Here is a 23,850-nt window from a genome sequence, read left to right as displayed (position 1 = left end):
GAACGGGTAGTCACCATTTTGGATTAGTAGAGAACTGATGAAAATCAACTTTTCCCACAGACGGCGCCAAACTGTTGATGCACAGTTTTCCAAATGATGACGTGGCACGCCTGCCGAGCTTGAGTTGACCAACACACGAACTCACGAACTATTTGACTGCACAACAAAGAAGAAAGAAGGATCGAAGTGACTGGGGGTGAGCCGGTGGGAACACTCCGATGCCTAAGTCAGGAAAGAGAAAGAAAGGGGATATTGTCAACAACTACGAAGTTTTTATAACGAGAGTTGTGATTACCTTTGCTTTGATAACAAGACTTGTATTTATAGGCAGGGAGAGGATTTGATTTCCCGTATATTCAGGAATCTTATCCCTTGATATCAGCTGAACAAACATTTGAATGAGAGATCATGTTTGTTAGTTGTTCCGCGACTTTAGTGTCTCGAGATCAGGGGATCAGAGTCATAACTTTCAGGCTGTGCTAGGTTTAGCGCATCCGAGTGGAATTCGGTTGCCCATGTGATCTCAGATCTCATCTGGCGTATCTTTACTGATATATATAGAGGATTCGGATTATAAATAGATACGATACCTTAATAAATAACAAGATCACTTATTTATTAACAGCAGTATCTTTTAGGATATCGGAGCCATTCCCTTCACCGAGACCTCTATGTCCTGAGTTAGTCTCGGACTTTACGGTCTCGGCATAGGGGTCTCGGATTTGATAGTCTCGGATTCGAGAGGCTCGGCTCACAAGGTCTCGGACAGGAGTCTCGGACTTATGAGTTTTGGGTCCGAGTCTTGGGCTTTATCAGATTGGGCCTAAAGACTGTTGAAAATTTAAATGAGTTAACCCATGACCCAACAGAGGTGATGACTATTTTGGTTAAGCAATTAACTTTGATGTATCTTGAACTTCTTCCCATGTCTTGGTTTGTGTGGCTAGAGACTAGAGTTGTAGAATAGAGGTGTCGCGGGAACCTTTAGTGGCACTTTTGGTCTTAATGTTTTTGTGGATTTACAGATTTGCTAATTCTAGATACATTGGGCATATTTTATTCTTAGTATCTTGTAAAAGCCAGATACATGTCTTTTGGCCTCTATGTCAAACTTTTAAGTGCTTATAGGTACAACCAATTAAAAAATCAGAGTCATCACATTTTCATTTGATAATCAGAACTTTTATGCATTGTGTATTGCATTTAATCATGTTTTGACTCTTGGCATTGTAAATCTATGGGTTTGCAGAAATCAAAGTTGCTGTTGAAAAAACTGGTGGCCTTCTTGTTCTTGCTGAAAGTTTGGGTCATTCTCTTCCAATTAACTCAGAACCAGAAGAAGCCAAATCACAACTAACCCAAAACCAGGAGACCCCAATAAAGAAAAAGAAGAAAAAGCATCGAGCCCGACCACCACCGCCACCAGTCCAAGGCAAAGCCAAAGTGCAAGTCCTTCACAGGAACCCACAAAAAGCCCTGCCTTTTGTTGGCTGTTTTACCTCCAGTTGCAACTCCCTCAAAATTACGGTGGGAACAATTCCGAGGAAAGTGATGAGACTAGGTTGCCTAGGGTTAGGGTTTTTCAGAGCCAGAAGTGGCTCAAGAGGGTCCAGATGGTGGTGAGCACATCTCAGTCTAGGGTGGATTTCGTTGGGACCAACTACTCTGGTGAGGCCACGACTGGCCAGCTGTATATAAGTACGCACTCAGGGTGTTTGACAATGAGAGCATAGCTTGAAGATTGTGCCTATTGCATGTGACAGGGTGAGTTTGCTGTTTGGTTGCTGAAAATGTATGGAAGTTTTGATTCTTTTAGTGTTTGGTCACTGAGAAAATGTGGAAAATTTTATTTATTTATTGATTGGTTGATGCAGATGTGTGGGGAATATGGTTATTGATAAATTTGGAGAGTTTAGGTATTGACAATTTGATTGCCAATGAAATGTTGAAATTTTCTTGTTTGTTGGTGCTGAGAAAATTTATACATTATCAATTTGATTGTGGGTGAGAATTTACTATTATTTTCTTTACTGTTTAATTATTTGTTATTCACAATGGAATGGAACTCTTAAGTTTTGATTGTTCAGGTATTTGGACTAGAACCTAAAGTCAGAGGGTTAGATGTTGCTAACGAGGAACTTGAAAGCTTGGTGAAGGAAGAACTTTCTGCACAAAAAACGCAGACAAAATGAAAGAGATTACTAGTTGATATGGAACAAAGAAGTCAATAGAGGAGGTAAGCCTAGCCCCTGGCCCTCCCTAGCTTTCTATTATACTTGCAGGTTCTTTTTATTAGTAGATAAGCGATCATACAAGGAAGGTGGTCGTCGGTTGGTGAATAACAATTAGTGTTTTTCAAATAGTAGTCTAACAGTTATATTGGTTTTTCTTGGGCATGTCAAAGTTCTTATGATATACTTAGTTTGATTAATGAGAAATGTAAGTCTCATAGCCAGTAGCCTTAGGGTGTAATGTCACTTCGACCCTCCATAAGTATGGAGTGATGGATAAGGTTGCAAGTTGAAATACCATCGGATGCAAAAGTTAGTTAGCAATTATTATCATCTTTTTTTAAGAGAAAGAAACATAGTAGGCCATGTGTGTTAAAGTTTTTTTTTTTTTTTTTTTTTTTCAAGTCAAATACATTAACAAACAACTCAAAACACAAGAACACCACTCAAAACACAACACTTTTTGTAAATCCGTCTTCTTCTCTTCTTGTAGGAATATTTTGACAAAACAAGTGTTTAACTTTTATAGGGCAAGAGCTAAGTTATTATTTAAAAAATTTTAAATTTAAATAGGGTAGAGACAGTGGCCTTGTTGCTACTCTAAGTGGAGGAGGGGTGGCCACACCCATGCAGTTGTCGGGGTGGCTGTGCGGCCACCCCAATGCCATCCGGGTTACTGCACGACCATCTCTACCTTTTTTTTTTCTCTTTTAATTTTAGTGTTTTACCAAGTAGGGCCTTACAACTATTTGGGTTTTCCAAAATAAGGTATGCTCTATGGAAAACATATTCTTAACCTTCGGAAAACTTCTCAAAAAACAGTTTTCGCCATTATTTTACATCAGAATGCTTAACCAAAAATAAATTAACAAACATACCCATAAGTCCCACACAGTATGGGGCTTGTATGACTTTTTGAGGAGGGATTCAACGTTTGACAATCATTGTACTAGTCGAGACACTAGAATTTTTTGATTAATGGAAGCAATGGCCTGTGATAGGTTTGCATTTTTGAATAATATTAGTTTTATTTGCCTTGAATGTGAGATGTATTTCTATGTATTCTGACTTATTTTAAAACCCTTTTTTTTTCTTATTGGTAAGTTATATATTATGCATGTAGTGGGTCTTCAATCCACAACCTCATTTTCGACTCTATATCATGCGGGCAGGAAGTGTGGATGTTGAGTTAGAGCTCATTGGAATAACATAAATTACATGGAGACCAATTTAATTTGGATGAAAAAAATGTAGGCCATGTTTGTTAATTTTTTTTGTTTTCTCTTATCTAAACAAATATATTAACAACAATCTCAAAACATAAAACACTCTTCAAAACACAAAAAAACATGTTTTCACATCTATGTCACATTAAAACACCTTTTCAAATTTTTTTTTTTAAAAAAAACCCAAAAACACATTAACAAATATACCCATAATTTTCGTAGTAATGTTGCAATATTTGGTCCTGCTGTTTGGATAATCTTAACCATATATAATTCTCAATTTTGATGTGCATAGATACAAGTTCACCTTACTACTAGATTGGAACTAGCGAATGTAAGAAAAGATTATGAATAAATAAAGGAATACTTGGATATCATTTGGTGCTTCTACATTTGTCAAGCCATCTCTTTTATTTCTTTATTTGTAATGTATATTACAAATGTTTATCTCTATTGTGAAGACGTAGCATTTGCTGTTTTACTTGCCCTCATCTCCTACAAGAAGTACAAAATAAATAGATAGATATTTAAGGGAAAAAAAAATATAGTAGGTAGAATTACCTCCTCTTAGATAGAGAGAGAGAGAGATTAGGGCCTCTATGGATCCTCGTAGAACTAGATCAATTCTCTACTTTATTGTCTTTTTGGATTGTATCTGTTGGCATTAAGGGAATGTTATTAGTTGAATGGCCTTCCATGGGTGCTAGTGTCATGGGGTGAATTTTCTCTTCTTTGATTTTTCATTGAATTCATTAGCATATGGGAATTTTGTGGGTATGCGTGTATAGCAATATTACGGCTACAGGTACTTGGAATGCTCCACTGATAAGACCTCTTCTCGTATTGAACTTATATATCATTTTAACGTGTTCTTCCGTTTGTTATTGGAAGACCTTGCCCTAGAGCTATGTAGAAATTTTGAGCAGTGTAACCAAAGTAGTTGAGAATTGGATAGAACACCTTGTGGCGCTGAGTAGAGTTGAGTTTTGTTGGAAGCATTTGCACTTAGCAGTTGACCTTAACTTTATTATCATATGGCAGGCGAAAAGAAGCACTCTTTGAACCAAGAAGATAATCCCAAAACTCAACAGGAGCTGGATGGGAGAATCAAGGAGGCCCTTGAAAGTACTTATGCCAATTCCGCCTGCAATATTCCACCATATGATGCTTCTGCATGTTCTCCCCAGGAGGCTTATCCATTGGACAAGATCATCCTCAAGGGAGAGTGGGGCTTCTTTGAAGATATTTTTGAGCTTTTGCAAGTGGGAGCAGCAGTATTCCCACACTTTACCCAACCTTTGTCTGCAACAGAATCCATAAATTGTAGGAGATTAAGGATGAGGAAGAGAATAGAACACATTCTTGCATATTGTCATACATTACTCATCTTGTAAAGTACAAAGATCAGCATTCCATGGATGGTGTTTCCTCTTTCAAGGGCCACAAAACTCCAAGCATTCTATACCAGAAGTTCTCAACAGTGTTCTCTCCTGTGTCAAAAAGGCTCTCAGCTGAGAAAAATGATCTTCTCATTAGTTATGTCTTGGTACTCGCTCCATATGCTGATGAATTACAAAGGATCTGAGAATGAGTCCAATACAATTGACAGTTCATTATGAGCATTTGGGTTGGAAGCTCCCCAGCAAGAACAACTTACTGTTATTTACCCTTCCCTTACCCCTTCAATTTCAAACTGTAAGGCAGCCATGGCTGTGGAGTAAAGAGTTACTTGATGAGTCAAATTTGCTCTATCAGTAAGAACATGACATCTAGAAAGTTGATTCTTTTTCCTAATCACCGATAGAGATTTATGTTTTTAAAATTTTTAATTTTTAATTTTTTTTAAAAAATCTCATTATTTTTGTAGAAATACAATGAGAATATTCTGAATTACTCCAAAGCTATATGTTAGTATTGTTAGTAGGCACTCGATTATTATAGGATTGGTGGGGTGACTGGGGACTAAACCCAAGGAAACTTGGTAAGATACCAACCATATGTCAATCAATATTTATCTTAATAATAATAATTTCAAATTTGGACAAATTCTTTTTAAAAAAATCTATACAAATTCTTTCAAAATTAACTTTTTATTTAAAAAGGTGATATAAAGTAAAAGTTGTCTCGAGTCTTGTTTTGGGGGGTTATTTTTTATTTTTTTAATATTTTTATTTAAAAATGAGAAAACAAAAGAGTGAAAGAAGAAGAAAAATGGTATAAAAGGAAGCTTACTTTGTAATTGAAAAGAAAGGAATCCAATGATGGAATTAGACTTTGAATTCAACGCTGTATTTGGTATGATTGATGTTAAGGTGGTGAGTTGGGCCCACTTGTATACCTATTTGGTGGGCAAAATTGAGTCTTTGACCATCCCTTTCTTTCTTCTCCCATTTTCCTTTCACCAATTCAACCCTAGATTTTCACTTAAGTCCCTTCCAATCTTGAGTTCACTTCCATGAATCTTTCAATGACGTGTACAAGCAACTCCACTTATAATTAAAATGTTTTTTTTTTTTTTTTCTTTTACAAGTATTGGTCCAATAACTTATTGTTACTGCTATATTATTTAACAGTCGTATAACGTTTTACTAAATAATATTACTCCACCACAATTGGTTTATGATGATGTAACTGGTTTCCTTAAGATAATTCTAAAAAGTTTTTCAAAAACATGTATTAGTTGCAATTGTGCGAATCTACTTTTTAGCTTACCTAAATATGAAGGAACTTTCATGGACATGGATTTCAACAATTCGAATATTAAGTGTGATAAAGCGTTTACTAGGCCTATTTCTAGAAATAAATTTCAGGCAATTCACCCACTTGTTTTGAATAAACGAGCTTTATAAGAACGGTTTCATATTTATTTTTTAAATTATTAGTCATTCAACTAACAAATTGATAGTAATTCAGATTGGAAACATCATTATCATAAATGACTTTGAGAACATACATATGCTTGGATTAAGGAACTTATTTTATAACTAAATGGGTAAAGCCCTCTTAACTCCCTCAAACTACCACTCCAATGATAATCTTCCTCCAAACTACCAATTACGACAATCTTTCCCGCCCTCAAACTACCAAAATAATGACAATGCACTCCTAAGACTCATAATTTGACGAAATTAACCTTACTAAAATAAATAAATAAATATTAAAACTTATTTAACTATTTATAAAATTTATAAAATTAAAAAAGAATTAAATATATTAAAAAAAATGAAAAAGAAAACTTCGAACCACCTCATGGGTTCCAAGGGCGGCAGATCCACCCCATAGCCTCATTATTAGGGCAGCCAAGCCAAGCCACCCCAGATGTTTTTGGGGGTGGTGAAAAGTTTTCTAGGGGTAGCCGGTCACTCCCAAAATTAGCTTGGGGGTGGCTCAGCCTCTCCAGTAATGAGGTTAGGGGTGGCCGAGCACCCTTTATGGGTGGCTTGGCCACCCACAAGCCACCCGATGAACCTGGGTGCGGCTTTGCTACCCCCTACCACCAACTTCATGGGGGTGATTCTTTCGAACAACCCCTGTTTTTTTTTTTTTTTTTTTTAAATATAGTTAATTTTTTTATTTTAAATATATTTAATATTTTTCAAATTTTTAGGAGTATTTTTATCTAATTGAAAATGTTGTAGGGATAATTTCGTCATTTAACTACTATTAGGAGGTATATTATTATTATTTTTGTAGTTTAAATGGGAGATTATCGTAATTGATAGTTTGGGGAGAGAATGTCATTAGAGTAATAATTTGAAGAGGCTAAAAGAACTTTACCCTAACTAATAATATACTATTTAAAAATTTTAAATTACGTGATAATTATTCATAATATCACAATATACACAAGTTTTACAATTAATTTTAACTTCTTTCCGAGCTCTTTTTGATAATTATTTAACTGTTTTCACAAAGTGTTCCTCGAATGTGATTCATCACTAATATTTCAATCACATCGTTGTCAAAATAAAAAGTAAAATAAAAAAATAAAAAGTACTTTTTACTTTTTAGCTTCTCGATGTAGAGGTAATTATTACAGGAAAAAAAAAAAAAAGTGCCCGACCCGACGTGAAACATCCAAGAAGCAAAGTGGAGTCGCACGTGCAATTATTGTGTAATCACGTGCAACACTGTCAGACCACAAAGCCTCAAGCGTGTCTGACGGCCTAAAAAAAAAAAAAACCTTATCGTTTGAAAGCCATCAACGTGAATAAAATGTTGAAACATAACTAATCTCAATAATTAACAGATAAAGAAACACAATAATTAATCTCATTAATTAGATTACCGCCCCCTCGCCCCATATAAATATAATAATTATACTTGTCGCACTCGATTGTGACTTTCCTTCTCTCCTCCCTTCACATTCCACTCTGACAGCTGTCAAATAATAATAATAATCCAAAAACCCACCCATCTTTTTTTATTAAATTTGTTCTTAGCACCGAAAAGCCCATCAATCGTCAGCCGTTAATTATTATCTCGGAATCAGGAAAATTCTTTATATTATTATTATTCTCAACATTTAACATGTTCTTTAATAAATAAATTATTTAATTAATCCTTCTCTCTCCTGCGCCGGCTTATCTTGATGGATGATTCCGCCGATTGATACGACGCCGTCTGTAACTTTACGTATTGGTAACGCCGTTTGTACGTATAAGTGTCACCTCAAAGCCAACAAAAAAGTCCACTTAAATTAAAGGAAAACGCCACGACAGTGGGTAGCAGAGCAGGAGCAGCTCGAGCCGCCCACAACCTAACTTTTCTTGCTCTTTTTTTAAAATTGGCGGTTGCTTTTTTCTGTTGTTTGGTGCCTTCTCATGGGAGCGAAACGTGGCGGATAACCAGGCAACCTAACACTCTCTCTCTTTGTCATCTCTCTTGTGGTTGGATTGGGTGATTGGGTCCCACCACCAGCAATGTGTATCTCTTACGCAAACACGCCGACCCGCCGGCGTAACTGTCTGTCCGCATCCGACACGTCACGCATGCTCAGGCCCATCTATATATATAAATATATATATAAAATACATAGTGCATGCATATTGCATGCCATACCGTACCTTTTAGAGTGTGGACCAATCACCGAAAGGGAATTTTGCTTTGATGGTTACAAAAATGTCACGGATCAAAATTTGTCTTCCTTAATTAATTAATTTAATTAATTAAACACTAATTACAATGGAATAATTGACTAAAGCAATGAAACGTTTTTGTTTTTTTTCTTTTTTTTTTTGGGTGGATTGAAATCCGGATTTTGGATTAATCATTGTGGTATTGACTAAAACAAATCTAGGGGCACCCTCTTTTAATTACCTTACAAAATATCATTTACATGTATTAGGTAAAGCGTTTAAAGGGTAGGTGAGGCCCACGTGCTAAATTTGTATACCCACAAGTTGTGTAAATTTGTTTGTTTGTTTGTTTATTTTTTTTAAAAAAAAAAAAAAAAATTAAAAGTGTTATGATATAATTTGATTTTTATTTGGGTTAAATCTTAAATTAGATTGAATGATTTGAAGTAATACGATTAAAGGTGGTATATATATATATATATATATGTTAAATTACTTGTTATTTTAGAATCTTTGGTTCTGATACTATATTAAATTACCAGTTATCCTAAAAGTATAAGCTTATAAGAAGAGATAAATTTAATCACTTAATCATTATTTTAATAATAAAGTTAGTTTTTTTTAAAAAAAAAAAAAGATAAGAAAATATAAGAAATAGATTAAATTATGAGACAGCCAAATAATTATCATCCAATTTAGGACCGAAAGGACAATGTCACTATTGAACATAATATAAAATAAATAAATAAATAAAGTGTATGATCAATATTGGTGAGCAAACTACCTAAATTTATGTATGTTCTTTCAACTTGAGGCAAGATTAAAAAATGTAATTAAAAATATTAAAAAAAAACATAATTAAATTTTGATTAAAATATTCAAAAATTATTAACAATAATTTAAAAAAATAGATCTCCCATGGCTTATGCGAAGGGAGAGATGATGTCATTTTGTATTATGTTGTGGGTTACTTTATTTGGGGTATTTAATTTCCTTGTCATCTGGCCTTGGTCCAACCTAGTGGTGTTAACGAGCAACTTGGGGTCTTGATGTTGGGGCAAATTGCCACAATGTCTCCCATATTCAATGGCAAGCAAGATGCGGCGGGGGAGGAGAGGCTCCCCCACTACGTTCAAAGAGAACATATTCATTAACATAGTAGCCCCACTCTAGATGTCTAATGGATGAAACTTGGCAAAACCACCTCTTACACTTAAGTCAACGAGAAAAATTAGATGAAGGGATATCTCGTATCTTAATAGAATGCGAGTGAACAAGGTCAAGAGTGGGTACAACTCTTATAGAAATTTCTCAAAAATTTATAAGGTCTTAGTTCTCATCTCCGGTCAATAAGTATACTTAACATGATAGCTATTGAAGATCGATACGGAAAAACTATGGGCCCCCAGTAAGATGTATAAAATTGAATTCAAAGTGATGTCCATTATGCCTAAAATTGCCTTATAATGCTCTTCTCATTATCTTGTGACACCCTCCTTCCCCGGTAATGCTCATCATGCACAAGGTGCTTCGTGGTTACGCCTCAACAGTTCAAGTCTTGTACTAAAAAAAGAGACAACAACAAACCCCATTCATTATTATTATTATTAGCTACTATAATTAGGAAGCAATTATTATTATTATTATTATTATTATTATTTTTTTTTTTTGGGGTGTTAAATATAGAAAGTGATATCAGCCTTTTTTTGTGCCGTGGCGTAGACATCGACGACCGAAGACCGGGCCCCACTCAAGAGCGGCAGCCGCGCTTCCCCAGTTCCACATCCAACACCCGCGTCCACGTGGACCCCTCCTCTGTCCCCCTCCGGCCCTCCCCCATCTTTTTCGCCTCATTTAAACAATTGTTTTTTATTTGCAAAGGAAAATGACACGTGCACCCCCACCACTTCGTACTCGAATCTCGAGGGTTTAAATAGTCAACACAGAATTACTACACGCTCTCATAACTACCAATACCGCTTTATTGCTTTCCCACGCGCTTTTTACCCTCGTCCTGTATTATTATTATTTTAATTTTTTGTGAATCATGGGGATTCCTTTTCGGACGGCCGCCCCTTCCACATCATGTATAGTTTTTTTTTTTTTTTTAGGGTTAATAATTTTTTTTTGGTACTTGATTTTTAATATATATATATATATATATATATTTTTTACGTTTTTAAAAAGATAAATTTAGTACTTCATATTTAAAAAAAAGACTGAATCACCACTTTTGTTAGTTTCTGTCCATCCCAATTAACTGCCACTCCCAGTTTGACTTTAGAGGTGATTCGGCCACCCTTGCGGCCCTCTGGGGGTGGCAAAACCACCCTCAAGGCCAAAGTGATGGACGAAAATTAACAGATATGGTGATTCGATCTTTTTCAAAATCTAAGGTACTAGATTTATTTTTAAAAAAACTTAGGAAAAAAAAAATAAAAGCATTAAAATCTAGGTACCAAAAAAAGTTATTAACTCTTTTTCTTTTATAATAAATTATCATCATTGCTTTACTTCATAAACTTCAGCATACTTATATTATTATTTTTTATGTTTTTGGCTTTCCAACATTTTTCGTTTACCTTTTGGGTCAAAATTTTAGGTAAAAAATTAGGAGCACTAATGGTGGCATGGGTATTACATGCAGCTTCGAGGCAATCGACATTAATATATATATATATAGTATTAAGGTTTTTGTTGAATTCCCCTCGTACGACTGTTTTATTTTTGGGTCAAAAAAGGGTGCTTTTATAAAGGCACGATTGATTATACCTTCCATTCCCTTCCGTTCAAAAAAGTTCCCTTTGTACAAGACAATGTGCTTCGTTACTGTTTGTTTGTTAAAAAGGTGAGGTGACCAATTGTTGCACTACACATGACTCGTATCACAATGCCTTTTAAGATAGTTTTTGCTTTTTAACCAAAATTAAAACAACTTAAAACATAAAATATTCAAAATTATTGTCCTTCACTTAAAAAGTAAAAGATAGAATCTAATAAGTTTTATTAACCAATTTCAGTGTTAGGATACATGGAGTTTGGTTTTATATTCGACCTGGTTCAACGTTAGAAGCTTTATAATTTAAATATTTGAGGCTTATAATTTGTTTGGGATTGTGTTTGAGAAATAGAGCTTTTAAGTTAAAAAAAGCTTTTGGACAAAAACATCATTTTTAAATTTTTGTCAAAAGTATTTTTTTGGTAATTTTTAAGCTTTTTGAATCCTTGGAAGCTCTTTTAATTTTTTTACCAAACGAGTATTTTTTTTTTTCAAACAGACTTTTTGAGTGTTGCCTCTCAAACACAATCCCAAACAGACCCTTAATCCACGGAGCGAAGGTTTCTGATTAGGGTTTGGTAATTAAGGATGTGTTATTGACACCTTGTGTAATGTTTCTCTCGAAAAATAGTGAAATATCGTTGAAATTTTATGGAGGTAGACCTTAGTAGTAAACTATATAAATTTCTGTATTTTGTGAATGCTTGTTTATTGGTTTTTTTTTTAATTATTATTATTATTTTTTTATTTTTCGCATTTCACCAGTTATGGAAAATAAGATAAATTTTCTAATATTCACAAATTCTGAATGATTTTATTGTTCGAATTGCTAGATATGAAAGTTCTTATAAAACTCATACGTCTAAACAGGTTTTAAACCGTCAATTATCTTGTTCGGACACGTGAAGTCTACAAAAAATTTTCTCAAAGATATGGTATAATCCAAAACCATCTAAAGAATGTCTTAGTCAAGCATGACAATCTTGGCAAATCAAGGAACACCTTTTAAAATATTAGACTATAAAATATGTAGACCATTAACACCCACGGGAGTGCTTGGTTGGCTCATACGAATGCAACACTTCAATTTTTATTTTTTTATTTTTTATTTTTAAAAAAAGAAAGAAAGATATTCTTAATCATAGAGACAAACTGGGTAAAATCCGCCAATAAGACCCATGGTTCCAAAAGAATTCCTGTATAAATTACTGGTGGTTGTCACAGTAATTTGCAGTAATTGGTTTATTCTGGTGGATTAGACGCTTGCAAGAAGACGTCTTTCCTTCCTTTTGCAAAGAACCTTTTGCTTTCAATTTTGTAATTACCGACAAAACTTGGCCTCCAAGATTTATCTTCTTTCACTATCAACCCATGTCATCATCTCATTTATCAACTTCCACGCCAAAGGCCAACACAGTTTAAAACAGGGAATCTCAAATAACAACAACAATAATAATAATAATAATAATAATAATTGTATCTTTATTTAGAGAATATTGAATAGGAGGAGAGCGACTCTCTGACAAACGAGTAATGCTACAAGTCTCTCTTATGTCTTTTCAAGAATGATGTGGCTATTAAATTCACTATTGAGCTTGTGATCGATCATTATTGAATTTTAATTAAATTGTAAATTTACTTGTCACATTATTTCTGAAGGAACTCAAGAGGGACTTGTAAAATTACTCCTGATGAACGTAATATCCTCATCTTAAAGTTTCATGATTCAAATCCATAATATACTTTATATCTAATTCTATTTATGTTCTTCTCATCTTTAATTTCCGTTTACGTCTACTCTATATGTTTGGTAGGAAAATGATTAACATATTTAAACTTTTACACTACAATTTTATTTATTTTTAGTAAAATAACATGATAGCTTATATATTGGGTGAAATGATATAAAGTGTATATAATTAACAAAAGTTAGTCACCAACTCACTAATTAATTAAATTAACAAGCTAAATTTTTGTTTAATCATTTTGTCAATTATGAGTTAACCCGAATCCAAATCACTTAGTTAAACAGATCAAAAAATTTAACCTTTAATTCACTAATTTTGAATTAATTAATTAATTAATTAATTTTTTTTTTTGGGGGTTGGAGAGAGATCAAGTTGTTTCCAAATATATATATATATGTTCCCCCTTATCCGTCGGGCCTGCACCTTTGTATTTATTAAAAGAAAAAGGAAAAGTTGTTTCCAATTATATGCAAAAACAACCAAACACATACGACAACGTATGACCAATTTACATCCAACCAAAATTAAAAAAAGAAAAAGAAAAAGTAAAGTGGTATCCTCATTCCTCACAATGCTCGAGAATATATGAATGAATCGCGGAGACACTTGTGTCGCAAGCACGTATGATTATTTATTTATTAACATATTAATAAATTAATAATTAGAAGATAAGCGACCGGCCTACTACGAGAATATCATTTTTGTTATCCGCTAAAAAAAGTTTGGAATATTGACAAGAGTCCATCAAGTACAGATTATGCACCTCCGAATAAAACCCATAATAGTAGCACTAGCCGACCGATGATTGACACATGTCCTCGCGCGCCCACAATACTCAGATGCATTTTTTTTAGTCAAAGTCAAAATGGAAACAATGCCACGCGGCACCGATTCTGGGCATCTACCATTTTTTTACTCTCTCTGATCAATGCACAACCAAAACTCGTGTGCTGTCCGTACTATCATGGATCCGATCCCCCACGTCCCATTTGTCTCCCTTTCTCAGAATTCCCGGCGGCGTTCGCCGGCGATTTAATCGGCGGATAATGGATCAGACACGGAAACTGTAGAATTTCATATGCTTTTATTTGGGAAATTATCGATGTTAATTCAGTGAAGAAAAATAATGCCGTGAAATCAGAGATTACAACCGGGGAAAAGGGAAAATAAATAGAGCCTTAGAACAACAGCAGGAAACTCAACGTTTCGTTACACTGTTGCAAAAAAAAAGGAGATCATGAGCTACGTATTCACATCGAGCTTTTGGTACTTTCGTTTTCTTTTTTTTTTTTCTTCCTAACTTAGAGAAAACGAAAACGAAATTAAAAACCGAGGAAACGAGATTAAAATCCGTAGATTTCCGGGAAAAGCTTAGGCGATTTCCGGCGGCGGAGGGTGGTTGAGATCGATATTGAGATTGAGGGCTCTCCGGGTCCTGACATCCTGATGGTTCAAATCGATGACGGACGAGGAGTCCGAGTCGCTCTGGGCCACACGGACGAACCCCGCCGAGTGGAAATGATCGAGTTTCGGCCGTTGATAGGGCTGACTCGCCACCAGCCCGGCGCGAGCGATCGCGTCGAAATAGATCATCTGGTTCGTCACCGGCATACCACCGGCGAACACTCCGACCGTCGGGACCTGCCGGTTGTGCTGCTGGAAGGGGAACTTCACAGTGGAGGAGCCGAATCCCGCGCCGCAGTCCGTGAGGTTCAGATCCAACGGCGAGGAATCCATCATCAGAGCCGGCTCGCGGCTGGACGATTCCACCGTGCTGCTCTGGCTCGGGCTCTGATTGTTATTATCACTATTATTATTCTTCTTGTTCGCGGTTTCGGGGGGCGTAGGAAAGTTGGTCTTGGCCTTGGAGCCGCGGAACTCTATGGCTGCGGCATCGTAGGCCCGAGCCGCTTCCTCGGCCGTGTCGAAGGTTCCGAGCCAAACGCGGCTCTTCTTGCCGGGGTCTCTGATCTCCGCCGCGTATCTCCCCCACGGCCTCTTCCTCACTCCCCTAAAATGCACCTCCTTTCCGTTACCGTTTCCGTTACCCTTAACGGCGGCCGTTTTTTCCCTCGGCGCCATATATTCCTTTTTTTCTTTTTAGCCTCCTTCGCTTTAACTACGTGGGTTGAGTTTGGGAAACTAGAGAAAGAGATGGCAAAGGCCGGTCTCGCAATTGAGAAGTGCGAGGATGGTTGGTTTTATAGAAGGGGTTGAGAGGATTCGGCGATAAATTGATGAGAGAGAGAAAGGGGCGCAGTCAACGAGGGATTTGACTGAGAATTTGGGAGGAGGGCGGCTGGGAATGAGAGCGTGGGTGGTGCATTTTAGTATTGTTGTCTCCGAATTACGTGGCATGTGGGTTTTGTCGCTGTGAGTGGTCGTTTCATCATCACCCCTTCTTTATCTAACGGCTGCATACGCTATAGTACTTTGCGTGCGGTGCAGCTGCCACCCTCCACGCTCCCTTTCCGCGCGTAACTATACTCGCTTCCTATATCATATTATCATCATTCTCCTCATTTTAATTAACCCCGGCATTTAATTCAATTTATTACCGCGTGCTACGAGTTCCATCTTCTTTTTGACTAATTCTTGGGTATTTCGAAAGTTATTTAATCACATAAATCTACCTATGCCCACATATTTTATTATATATATATATATTTTTTAATTTGTAGAATATTTCGTAAATTCAGATGTTTAATTATGTACTAAATTCCAGGTGAGCGGTGTGGGGAGCGTGAGGAAATTTAGGAGTGGCAACTGGGGATAGCAGGTTGAAGAAGTTGTCGGCATAGTCTGGTATCTCGCCGCGTGTTTTGGATCGGTATTTTTGGACTTTATGATTTGATTGATGGCTGCCATGGGGGTGGCTTTGCTTTAATTTCCAGGCTATTGCCCACTCTTTATCGGCCCCCCACACCCCTTTGAACCGCTCACTTGGACCAACAGGTGTTCCCCTACCCCCGCCACTCAATCACGTCTCGACACGCGTCTTTTGTTCCTTACGCGTCTTAAAGGCAAGCGGTGCGAACTCACGCAACCACGTACCCAAACGTCAGCTGGAACTGGGTTTTCTGACGGGAGTATCTATTTTACCCGACAGCTCATTCTCCCACGCTTCTCCTTCTTCGTGGCCTACACGCGATTCGGCCGGAGTTACGCAATTACCCTTGTTACCCGATAAGGGTATGTTGAGTCACTTTATCAATTATGGTTGGTTGGTTTTTTTGGAAATGTATTTTAATGGAATGAAACTCATGGCAAGCGTTACACCGTGGATATATGGTTAATTAATTTTAGTACTAAATCCACCTTGACCAACCAAAAGAACTTTGCCAATTTATTGATGTGGCTATTATTTTTTTTTATAGTGCCTAAACCCTAAACAAATCCCATCAGAATATTGTTGATCTAAGTTTTATTTTATTATATTTAACCTTTTATATATATATATATATATTATTTTATGTTCTCTTTAACTAAAATAGAGAGGATAAATTGAAATACTATTGAGATAGCTATCACCCAAGATGATGACATTCTTAAATCTTTGTATATTTGGCATGCGAAATTAATATGTATTACGTAAGCATGAGTTGTAGATTTAATGATTTTATGTTATGCTGGTTGGCTTTACCACGTTCACCAAAAACAAAAACAAAAACAATATATATATATATATATATATATATATGTCATTGCCAAAAGTTCAAAACAACTTAAAATGTAAACAAAAATACTACTTTTTTTTTTCTTCTCCTTTTCCTACATTGATATTATTTTCTAATAAGGAATTGGTGAGATACGTTTTTTTCCATCTTTTTTAAAAGACAACATCGACGTACAATGAAGAGAACAACATAAAAAACCCGTAACACCTAAAACACCCATGGAACGTCTTGGTTGATAAAATGAATAATTACGTTTGTTTGTTTTTTTTTTTTTTTTTTTTTTTTGTAACTTAGTTCGAGAAAGTTACTCTAGTTCATTCTATGACATTTTTATATATTTCTTAACACGTCACAATTACATATATTTTTTTTAGTAACACATGAAAAATACATTTTTTTTTTAATAAATTTTTTTCTAACTTAAACAAAATATTTGCTCATAACAACCTAATTTTTTTTTAAAAAAAAAATTAATCATTCGATACAAATCTAATAATAAATTTGACAAATGATTGAATAGAAAAATAGCACCTACCTTTTATTTTCGGGCTTGAAAATTAGAGAAACTTAATTTGATTTGACCAGAGAGGGTGGGCACTAAATAAATAGGGCTAGGGAATGTTAGTGTCTTTAATGTGTGCAGTTTGCATTGAGGATTTGGCTTACATGCTATCGTGTAAACAACGGCTAAGATTGAATCTCAAAGTTTACTTATTTTGAAAAGCTTTTAATATGAGAGATGAAATGAAGAAAGATTGAGAGTTGGCTCCCTCTAATCAACTATATTTTGATTAGTGGTTACACCTTGATAATCAATTAAATATATTATGCATTTATTTCTTCGAAAATTAATATAGCTATGCTTAATGGTTGATAAAATGGTCCAATAGCTACATGATCAGCACCCTTAATTAATACCATTATCCATTTTTTTTTTCCTTTTTTAAAGCAATTAATTAATATAACTTTTTTTTTTTAAAAAAAAAATCCATCTTCTACCAACCCATCAGAAAATCTCAAAAAAAAAAAAAAAAAAAAAGAAGAAGAAAGTTTTTGCTAATAAAATATTTCGAATTAAAAGAAATATTGAGATGTTTTAATGTTATGACGTGCTCAAGTACAACAAATAGTGTGTCATTCTTTTGCAAAATTGGCTGTCCAAGTGGGTTTAGACAAAAAAATGGCTGGGAGAGATTCCTGATTATATCTCGTAAATTATCTGAGAAGAGCAATTTGCTTTATCTCTTTGATTATTGGAATAAATAAAACGTTATTTTTCCAAAAAAAAAATAGTGTGCTAGTGTGCCTATCTACGAATTTGCAAATTCGAACCTACCATTTCCAAGAGGATTCTCTCTTTTTTATTTTATCATTAATATTTTTTTGTGCTATTTAAAATTTTAAATAAGGTGGTAATATATACATTATTGAATTTATAAAATAAAAATCTAAAATCTAAAAATAAATATTTGTCCATTTCAGTTGATGTTAATAAGTCTTTCTCCTTGATTTTTACAGCTACGAGTATGTAGAGGCATTAATTAGCCGGCACGCCTTCATGTTCCCACTTCTTTTTTCTTACTCTACAAACGTATTTGGCTTACTTAGGTGACGTAAAAAATCCGTCCACGACAGAATTTTTTTAAAAAAAAAATTGGTTTATTTTTAAATTTTTAAAAATTTAATATTGGGTCAGTTAATGACATGACAATAAATGACTGATAAATTATTAAAAAAAATATGTAAGAGATGACACTTGTTACTTATTATAGTAGGTTGAAAGAAATTTCCTCCAAACCAGTTTGGAGGAAATTTCTATTATTTTTTAAGAGTTTAAATTTATTTATTTTATTTTACAAATCTTCACGATCCAATGACTATGATTTCAGAGTTTTTTTTTTTTTTTGTACAAATAATACAATCATTATTATATGACAACCGCTCAACCTTATATCACATGAGATTCAGCTTACATGCTGTTATTTTAATAACAGCATTTATGTTATAGTTTAATCAACGGTTAAGATTGAATCTTAAAGTTGACTTACTTTTAGAAGATTTTAATAGAAGAGGGAAAATGAAGAGAGATTTTGAGAAATTCAATATTGACCGTTGATTAAACTACAACATACATGCTGTTATGTTAATAACAACATGTAAGCCAAATCCATAACACATGCACCACACCATGCCTCTAATTAAAAAAAATCTCAATCAAGGTGATGCTCTTCAGGTGATGCAAGCGTTTCGAAAATACCAAAAAAAAAAAACTGATAACTATTTGATTGAGGATGCCATAAGAGTAGCTGTTTACAACATTTGAGGATAAATCATGTCATTCGAAATGCAAATAGAGTGGCTCATCGTCTTGCAAATGAAACACTTTCTTTTGGCGAAAAACACGTTACTCTTGAGGATGTCTTTCAATGTATTTTTATATTATTTTTGTTGAGCGCTAGTGCTTAAAATGATTTATGAATGAAAGTTATGCTATACTGTTTTCAATTAAAAAAAAAAAAAAAAAAACCGACAGGACAATTTTGTAAGATATCTTATATTATTATAGATTTAAAGATCCAGCATCGTTATCACATTACCCTTGTCTACCAACATGTCCCAAAATTTTATAAAATAAAACATAAAAAAGCACACAACATATAAAATTTCTTCTTCTTCTTTCCTAAAACAACCACCGCCATTCATTTCTAGATTTCATGTTGAGAGAAAATCTGGTTTGGTATAAAAGGACCCACCAAATATCGGGTTGATTTTAAAATTTGATTGACTTTTTGGATTTGGATCTGCTTCTCGCGCCCATACGGTTCATAGGATTGTGACAACTGGCATCCAGGGGCTGTGTATTTGCACGAGGGTACGTGTCAAATGCTGAATGGTGTCTCTGTAGATAAGGAGGGCGTTTGAGAGAGGATGATGTACAATAGTAGGCTATCGTGAAACACGTTGAATTACACGTGTCGCCTTACGTGTTGACGAGCTGAGTCTGCGACAAGCCACCGTAGCAGCGGATAAGTGTCATACTGTCATTTGCCATTCCATCACTTTCTGCTCTAGAAGCCTTGTAGAAAAAATGTGCTTGGGGTTTTTTTTACTTTGGTCACATGGTTTGATTGGTAATACTTTTTAGGGTTTTTTTTTTTTTTTTTAATCCTGTGTTCTTGAAAGTAATTTTGAATATTTTGTGATTTTTTTTTAATTGTTAATGTTTTTATTTTAAAAAAAAAATAACTAAAAACAAAGATATAAAAATATAACTATTTGAAAGTTAGAGTGGGTAAAACCATATTCATTATGGAATTGATCAACAATATTGTTGATTGGTATTAGGGCTCACACTTGAATGTCATTTAATATAAAAGATTTACTCAAGCGGCTCATTACATGAGAGTAATCAGATAGCTCTGAACTCGTCACATGACAAGCATCAAGAGAGCATATTCAACGAACCCCTTATTTTAGGAACACTCTCTTCAAAAATAGAGAGACCAAGACATTACGTCTCTCTCTCTCTCTAAGAACTCTCTTAATTCTTCTCTTTGTAAGACTTCTTGATCCCCCCTTAAGGACTAACATATTCCAATAACTATTTTCTCCATTTTGCATAAGCTCCATCGCCGGTCCAAGCGTCGAAAAATTTGCTCTAGCTAACAACAGGCCCCTCACTTGGACACTCTCTCCTATTTAATGGTTTTATCTCTCTCTATTTGTCTCTAAAAACTCTCAAACTCTGTAAAACAAAATACTAACTTAACCATTGGAATGTCATTAACACTCTAAAGAACCAACAGATTCCAATAACAATTTTCTTTATTTTGTATGACCCCATCCCCGGTCGAGCCGTATGATGACCGGGGAACAGTTGTGTACATGCACGTTTCCAAGTAGTTGAAACGTGTTATTAGAGTCAACCTGATAGCAAGCAGTTTCCAAAACAAAGAAAAAGACCGAGTAAATGCATGTGTAGCTGTAGGGGGTGTGAAAGTGCAGAGGGGCTGCATATATGGAGTCAAAATGGCTCATTTTGCATGTTGCCTAATTCTGGAACCAGCGTGTTGACCATCACTAATTTGCATTCTTTTTGGTTTACTTGGACTTAAAAGGATGAGATTAAGATTGAGATTGAGATTGAGATTGAGACTTTGGATCCTTTTCGGTCAGCATTAAAAGGTGGAACTTGGAAACTTCGCCCCACACGCCCACGCCCTTGATACTTTCAACACCAAGCTTCCTAATTTCTTACATATTTATTTTAATTTCCTCGAGTATTTTCTCCTTCACCCAGTTTCATTTCTCTTTAATTCTAATCTTACGTACGTACTCTAATATTCTTTCTAATTATTCTTTTATTGCGGCCAATCTCTACTGTTTATTTTTACTTGGTTTTTTTCTCTCCAAACTCATTTAGTCATTTTCACCTTCTTGCTTACAATTATATTTGAGAGATAGAATTCAACAGCTCAATATTTTGTAAGGCCAACTTGGTGGAATGGCGTCGGTTGACAAGGATACTAGAAAAGTACGAGGCTGCCTCAGGACATATATTTAATAAGGAGAAAACCTCTATATTTTTCAGCCATAACACGAGCCCAAAATGACGACAGGAGATCGATCACTCAGCTTTCAGGCCTCCAAGCTACGTACAAGAAGGTATCATAAATGTTTGGGATTGCTTGCTTTGGTGGGTAAATTGCGGTCGCATGCGTTTGAAAATATACAAGATAGAGTGTGGAATTGCCTGTACAACTAGAAGGTGAATTTTTTGTTGCAAGCAAGAAAAGAGATCTTGTTAAAGGTACTGGCACAAGCAATCCCTACTTATTGTATATATGAGTGTCTTTCAACAACCAATATCCTTATGCAATGAGATAAATGTGCTGATGCAAAAATTCTGGTGAGGACAAAAAGAGAAAAATTTGAAGATTCATTGGATGAGTTGAAAAAGAATGGAGGTTGCTAAATCATAAGGTGGTATGGGTTTTAGAGATTTGGTGATTTTTAACAAAGCTTTATTAGAAAACAAATTTGGCGGCTCTTCCAAAATCCCAATTCTTTGGTTGCACAAATTTTAAAGGCCAAAAACCGCCTCCCTACAAAAACAAATTTATTTCGCAGGGGGGTAGTTCAAGATAAGTTATGCCCTATATGTGAAAAAGATGATGAGATTGTTGAACATATACTCTGGAGCTTCCCTTCGGCGAACATAGCTCGTGATAGTGAAGGGAGGGTGGTGGCAGCCCGAAGCATCACTCAGCGTAGCTTTATGGATCCAGTTATGGTCGAAGCACAAGCAACACTCTATGCAATGGTTTTCAGTCAGGAGATGGACTTTACAAATGTTATTTTTGAAGGAGATGCGTTGCAAATAGTGAACACAATTAATTCGACTTTGGAAAATAATAGTTGCTAGGGACATTTTGTGGAAAGGACCCAACAGGTCTTTGTAATTTTCAGCCTTGTAGTTTTACTCATGCAATGCGGGACGCCAATTGTATTGCTCACGAGCTAGCAAAAGAGACTACCAACCATGTTATAGATAAAACTTGGATGGGAGAATTCCCACCAAGCATCTATGGTATTGTGAGTAAGGAGATTTCTCTCCCTACCTTGTGATTTTTTGATCTTTTCATTCTTATCAATGATAATTGAGTTTCAAAAGAGATAGAATTCAACAAATATTTATTTATAGGAATAAATGACTATCATAAATATGATCTCATTAGATGCCTAGTACGGTAATTAGTGGGATAGTGTTGGCTTAATTACACTGCAATCTTCAAAATTTTTAGCTAATATTTATTGTGATATATATACTCTTATTATTGTATAAATTTAATGGGTAAAAATTTGGAAGCAAATTCAAATTTTTTTTTTTTAAAGTACAAATTCATATGCAAATTTAGGGTTCGGTTAATGTGAAAAAACTCGAAGTTTTACCGTGTTTTTCTTTTTTCCATGAAATCCATACTTAGTACAAACTCTAAATGACCAAAACATTTATAACTGTATGAATTTTTGAAATTTAGGATCCAAATTTGAGTTGAGGCTGCTTCCAAACAATGACACTATCCCCACTTAGGATCCTTTGGTGGCAAAAAGAAATTAGTTTGGTGGAAATCAGCTATTGTCCCTAATAAATATTTATTAAGATACAATAATTATGTGTTGTATTGGGACAAGGATCATTTTCATTTCAAATGGAATTGATAATATTAATTTATGCGTGTCTAAATTTAGAGATGGTTGGTTTGATGTTTCTTTTATAAGAATAACATGAAATAATAAATATTATACCGTAATTAGTTGGATACATAGAGATAATATATAGATGTGGAGTTATGAAATCAATCTCTAAAAGGGTTACCGCAAGCTTTTGAGATAATATACTAAAAATATTGTGAAGTACACTTGTTCTCACAAAGGGAAAATATTTAGATGGAATTGTGTTTGAAAAATAGAGTTTTTAAATTAAAAAGTTTTTTTTAACAAAAGCTTTATTTTTAGCTTTTTCCCAAAGTGTGTTTTGACAATTTTTAGAGCATGTTTGGGTGTACGTTTGAGGAACTTAAAAGTGTATTTAAGACTCAAAAAGTCCGTTTATATATATATCCTTTTGATAAAAAAATTGAAATCACTTTTAATGGTCCAAAATGCCTAAAAAAATTGCCAAAAAACATTTGGTAAAAACTTAAAAATGAAGCTTTTGCCAAAAAAACATTTTTTTGACTTAAAAACACTATTTCTTAAACACAATCTCAAACATATTCTTAGGCTTTTTGACATTCAAAAGCACTTTGATTTTTTTTTTTTTTACCAAACGTGTATTTTTTTTTTTTTTCAAACGAGCTTTTGGAGTGTTAAATGCACATGCATTTGATGTCGTCAAACGCACACCCAAACAAACCCTTAATAGCTTTAGTAGAAAAAGTTTTTTTTTTTTTTTTTTTTTTGAAAATGGAGTATTGCCTTAAATATTAGGATTAATAACTTTTTTGGTACCTCGATTTTGACCTTTTTATTTTTTCACTCCTAGGTTTTAAAACCAGACAAATCTAGTGCCTCACATATGGGAAAAGACGAAATCACTACATCCGTT

At 34.7% G+C, this 23,850-nt stretch overlaps 1 protein-coding gene and 1 pseudogene across 1 annotated transcript; one reads left to right on the top strand and one right to left on the bottom strand.

The window, feature by feature from the left end:
• Positions 1-1,087: 1,087 nt before the first annotated feature.
• LOC132169814 (uncharacterized) lies at positions 1,088-5,233 on the top strand (annotated as a pseudogene).
• An 8,894-nt stretch (positions 5,234-14,127) lies between these two features.
• On the bottom strand, positions 14,128-15,362 carry LOC132170704 (ethylene-responsive transcription factor 4). Its single transcript, XM_059581785.1, has one exon. It carries the CDS (start codon positions 15,142-15,144, stop codon positions 14,434-14,436), a length of 711 nt encoding a protein of 236 aa, XP_059437768.1. The 5' UTR covers positions 15,145-15,362; the 3' UTR covers positions 14,128-14,433.
• Positions 15,363-23,850: the final 8,488 nt, after the last annotated feature.

This window comes from Corylus avellana, chromosome ca2 (genome assembly GCF_901000735.1).
Source record: "Corylus avellana chromosome ca2, CavTom2PMs-1.0".
Taxonomy (NCBI): Eukaryota; Viridiplantae; Streptophyta; class Magnoliopsida; order Fagales; family Betulaceae; genus Corylus; species Corylus avellana.
Note: the sequence above shows the minus strand (reverse complement) of the source record. Positions and strands in the feature narration are given on the sequence as shown.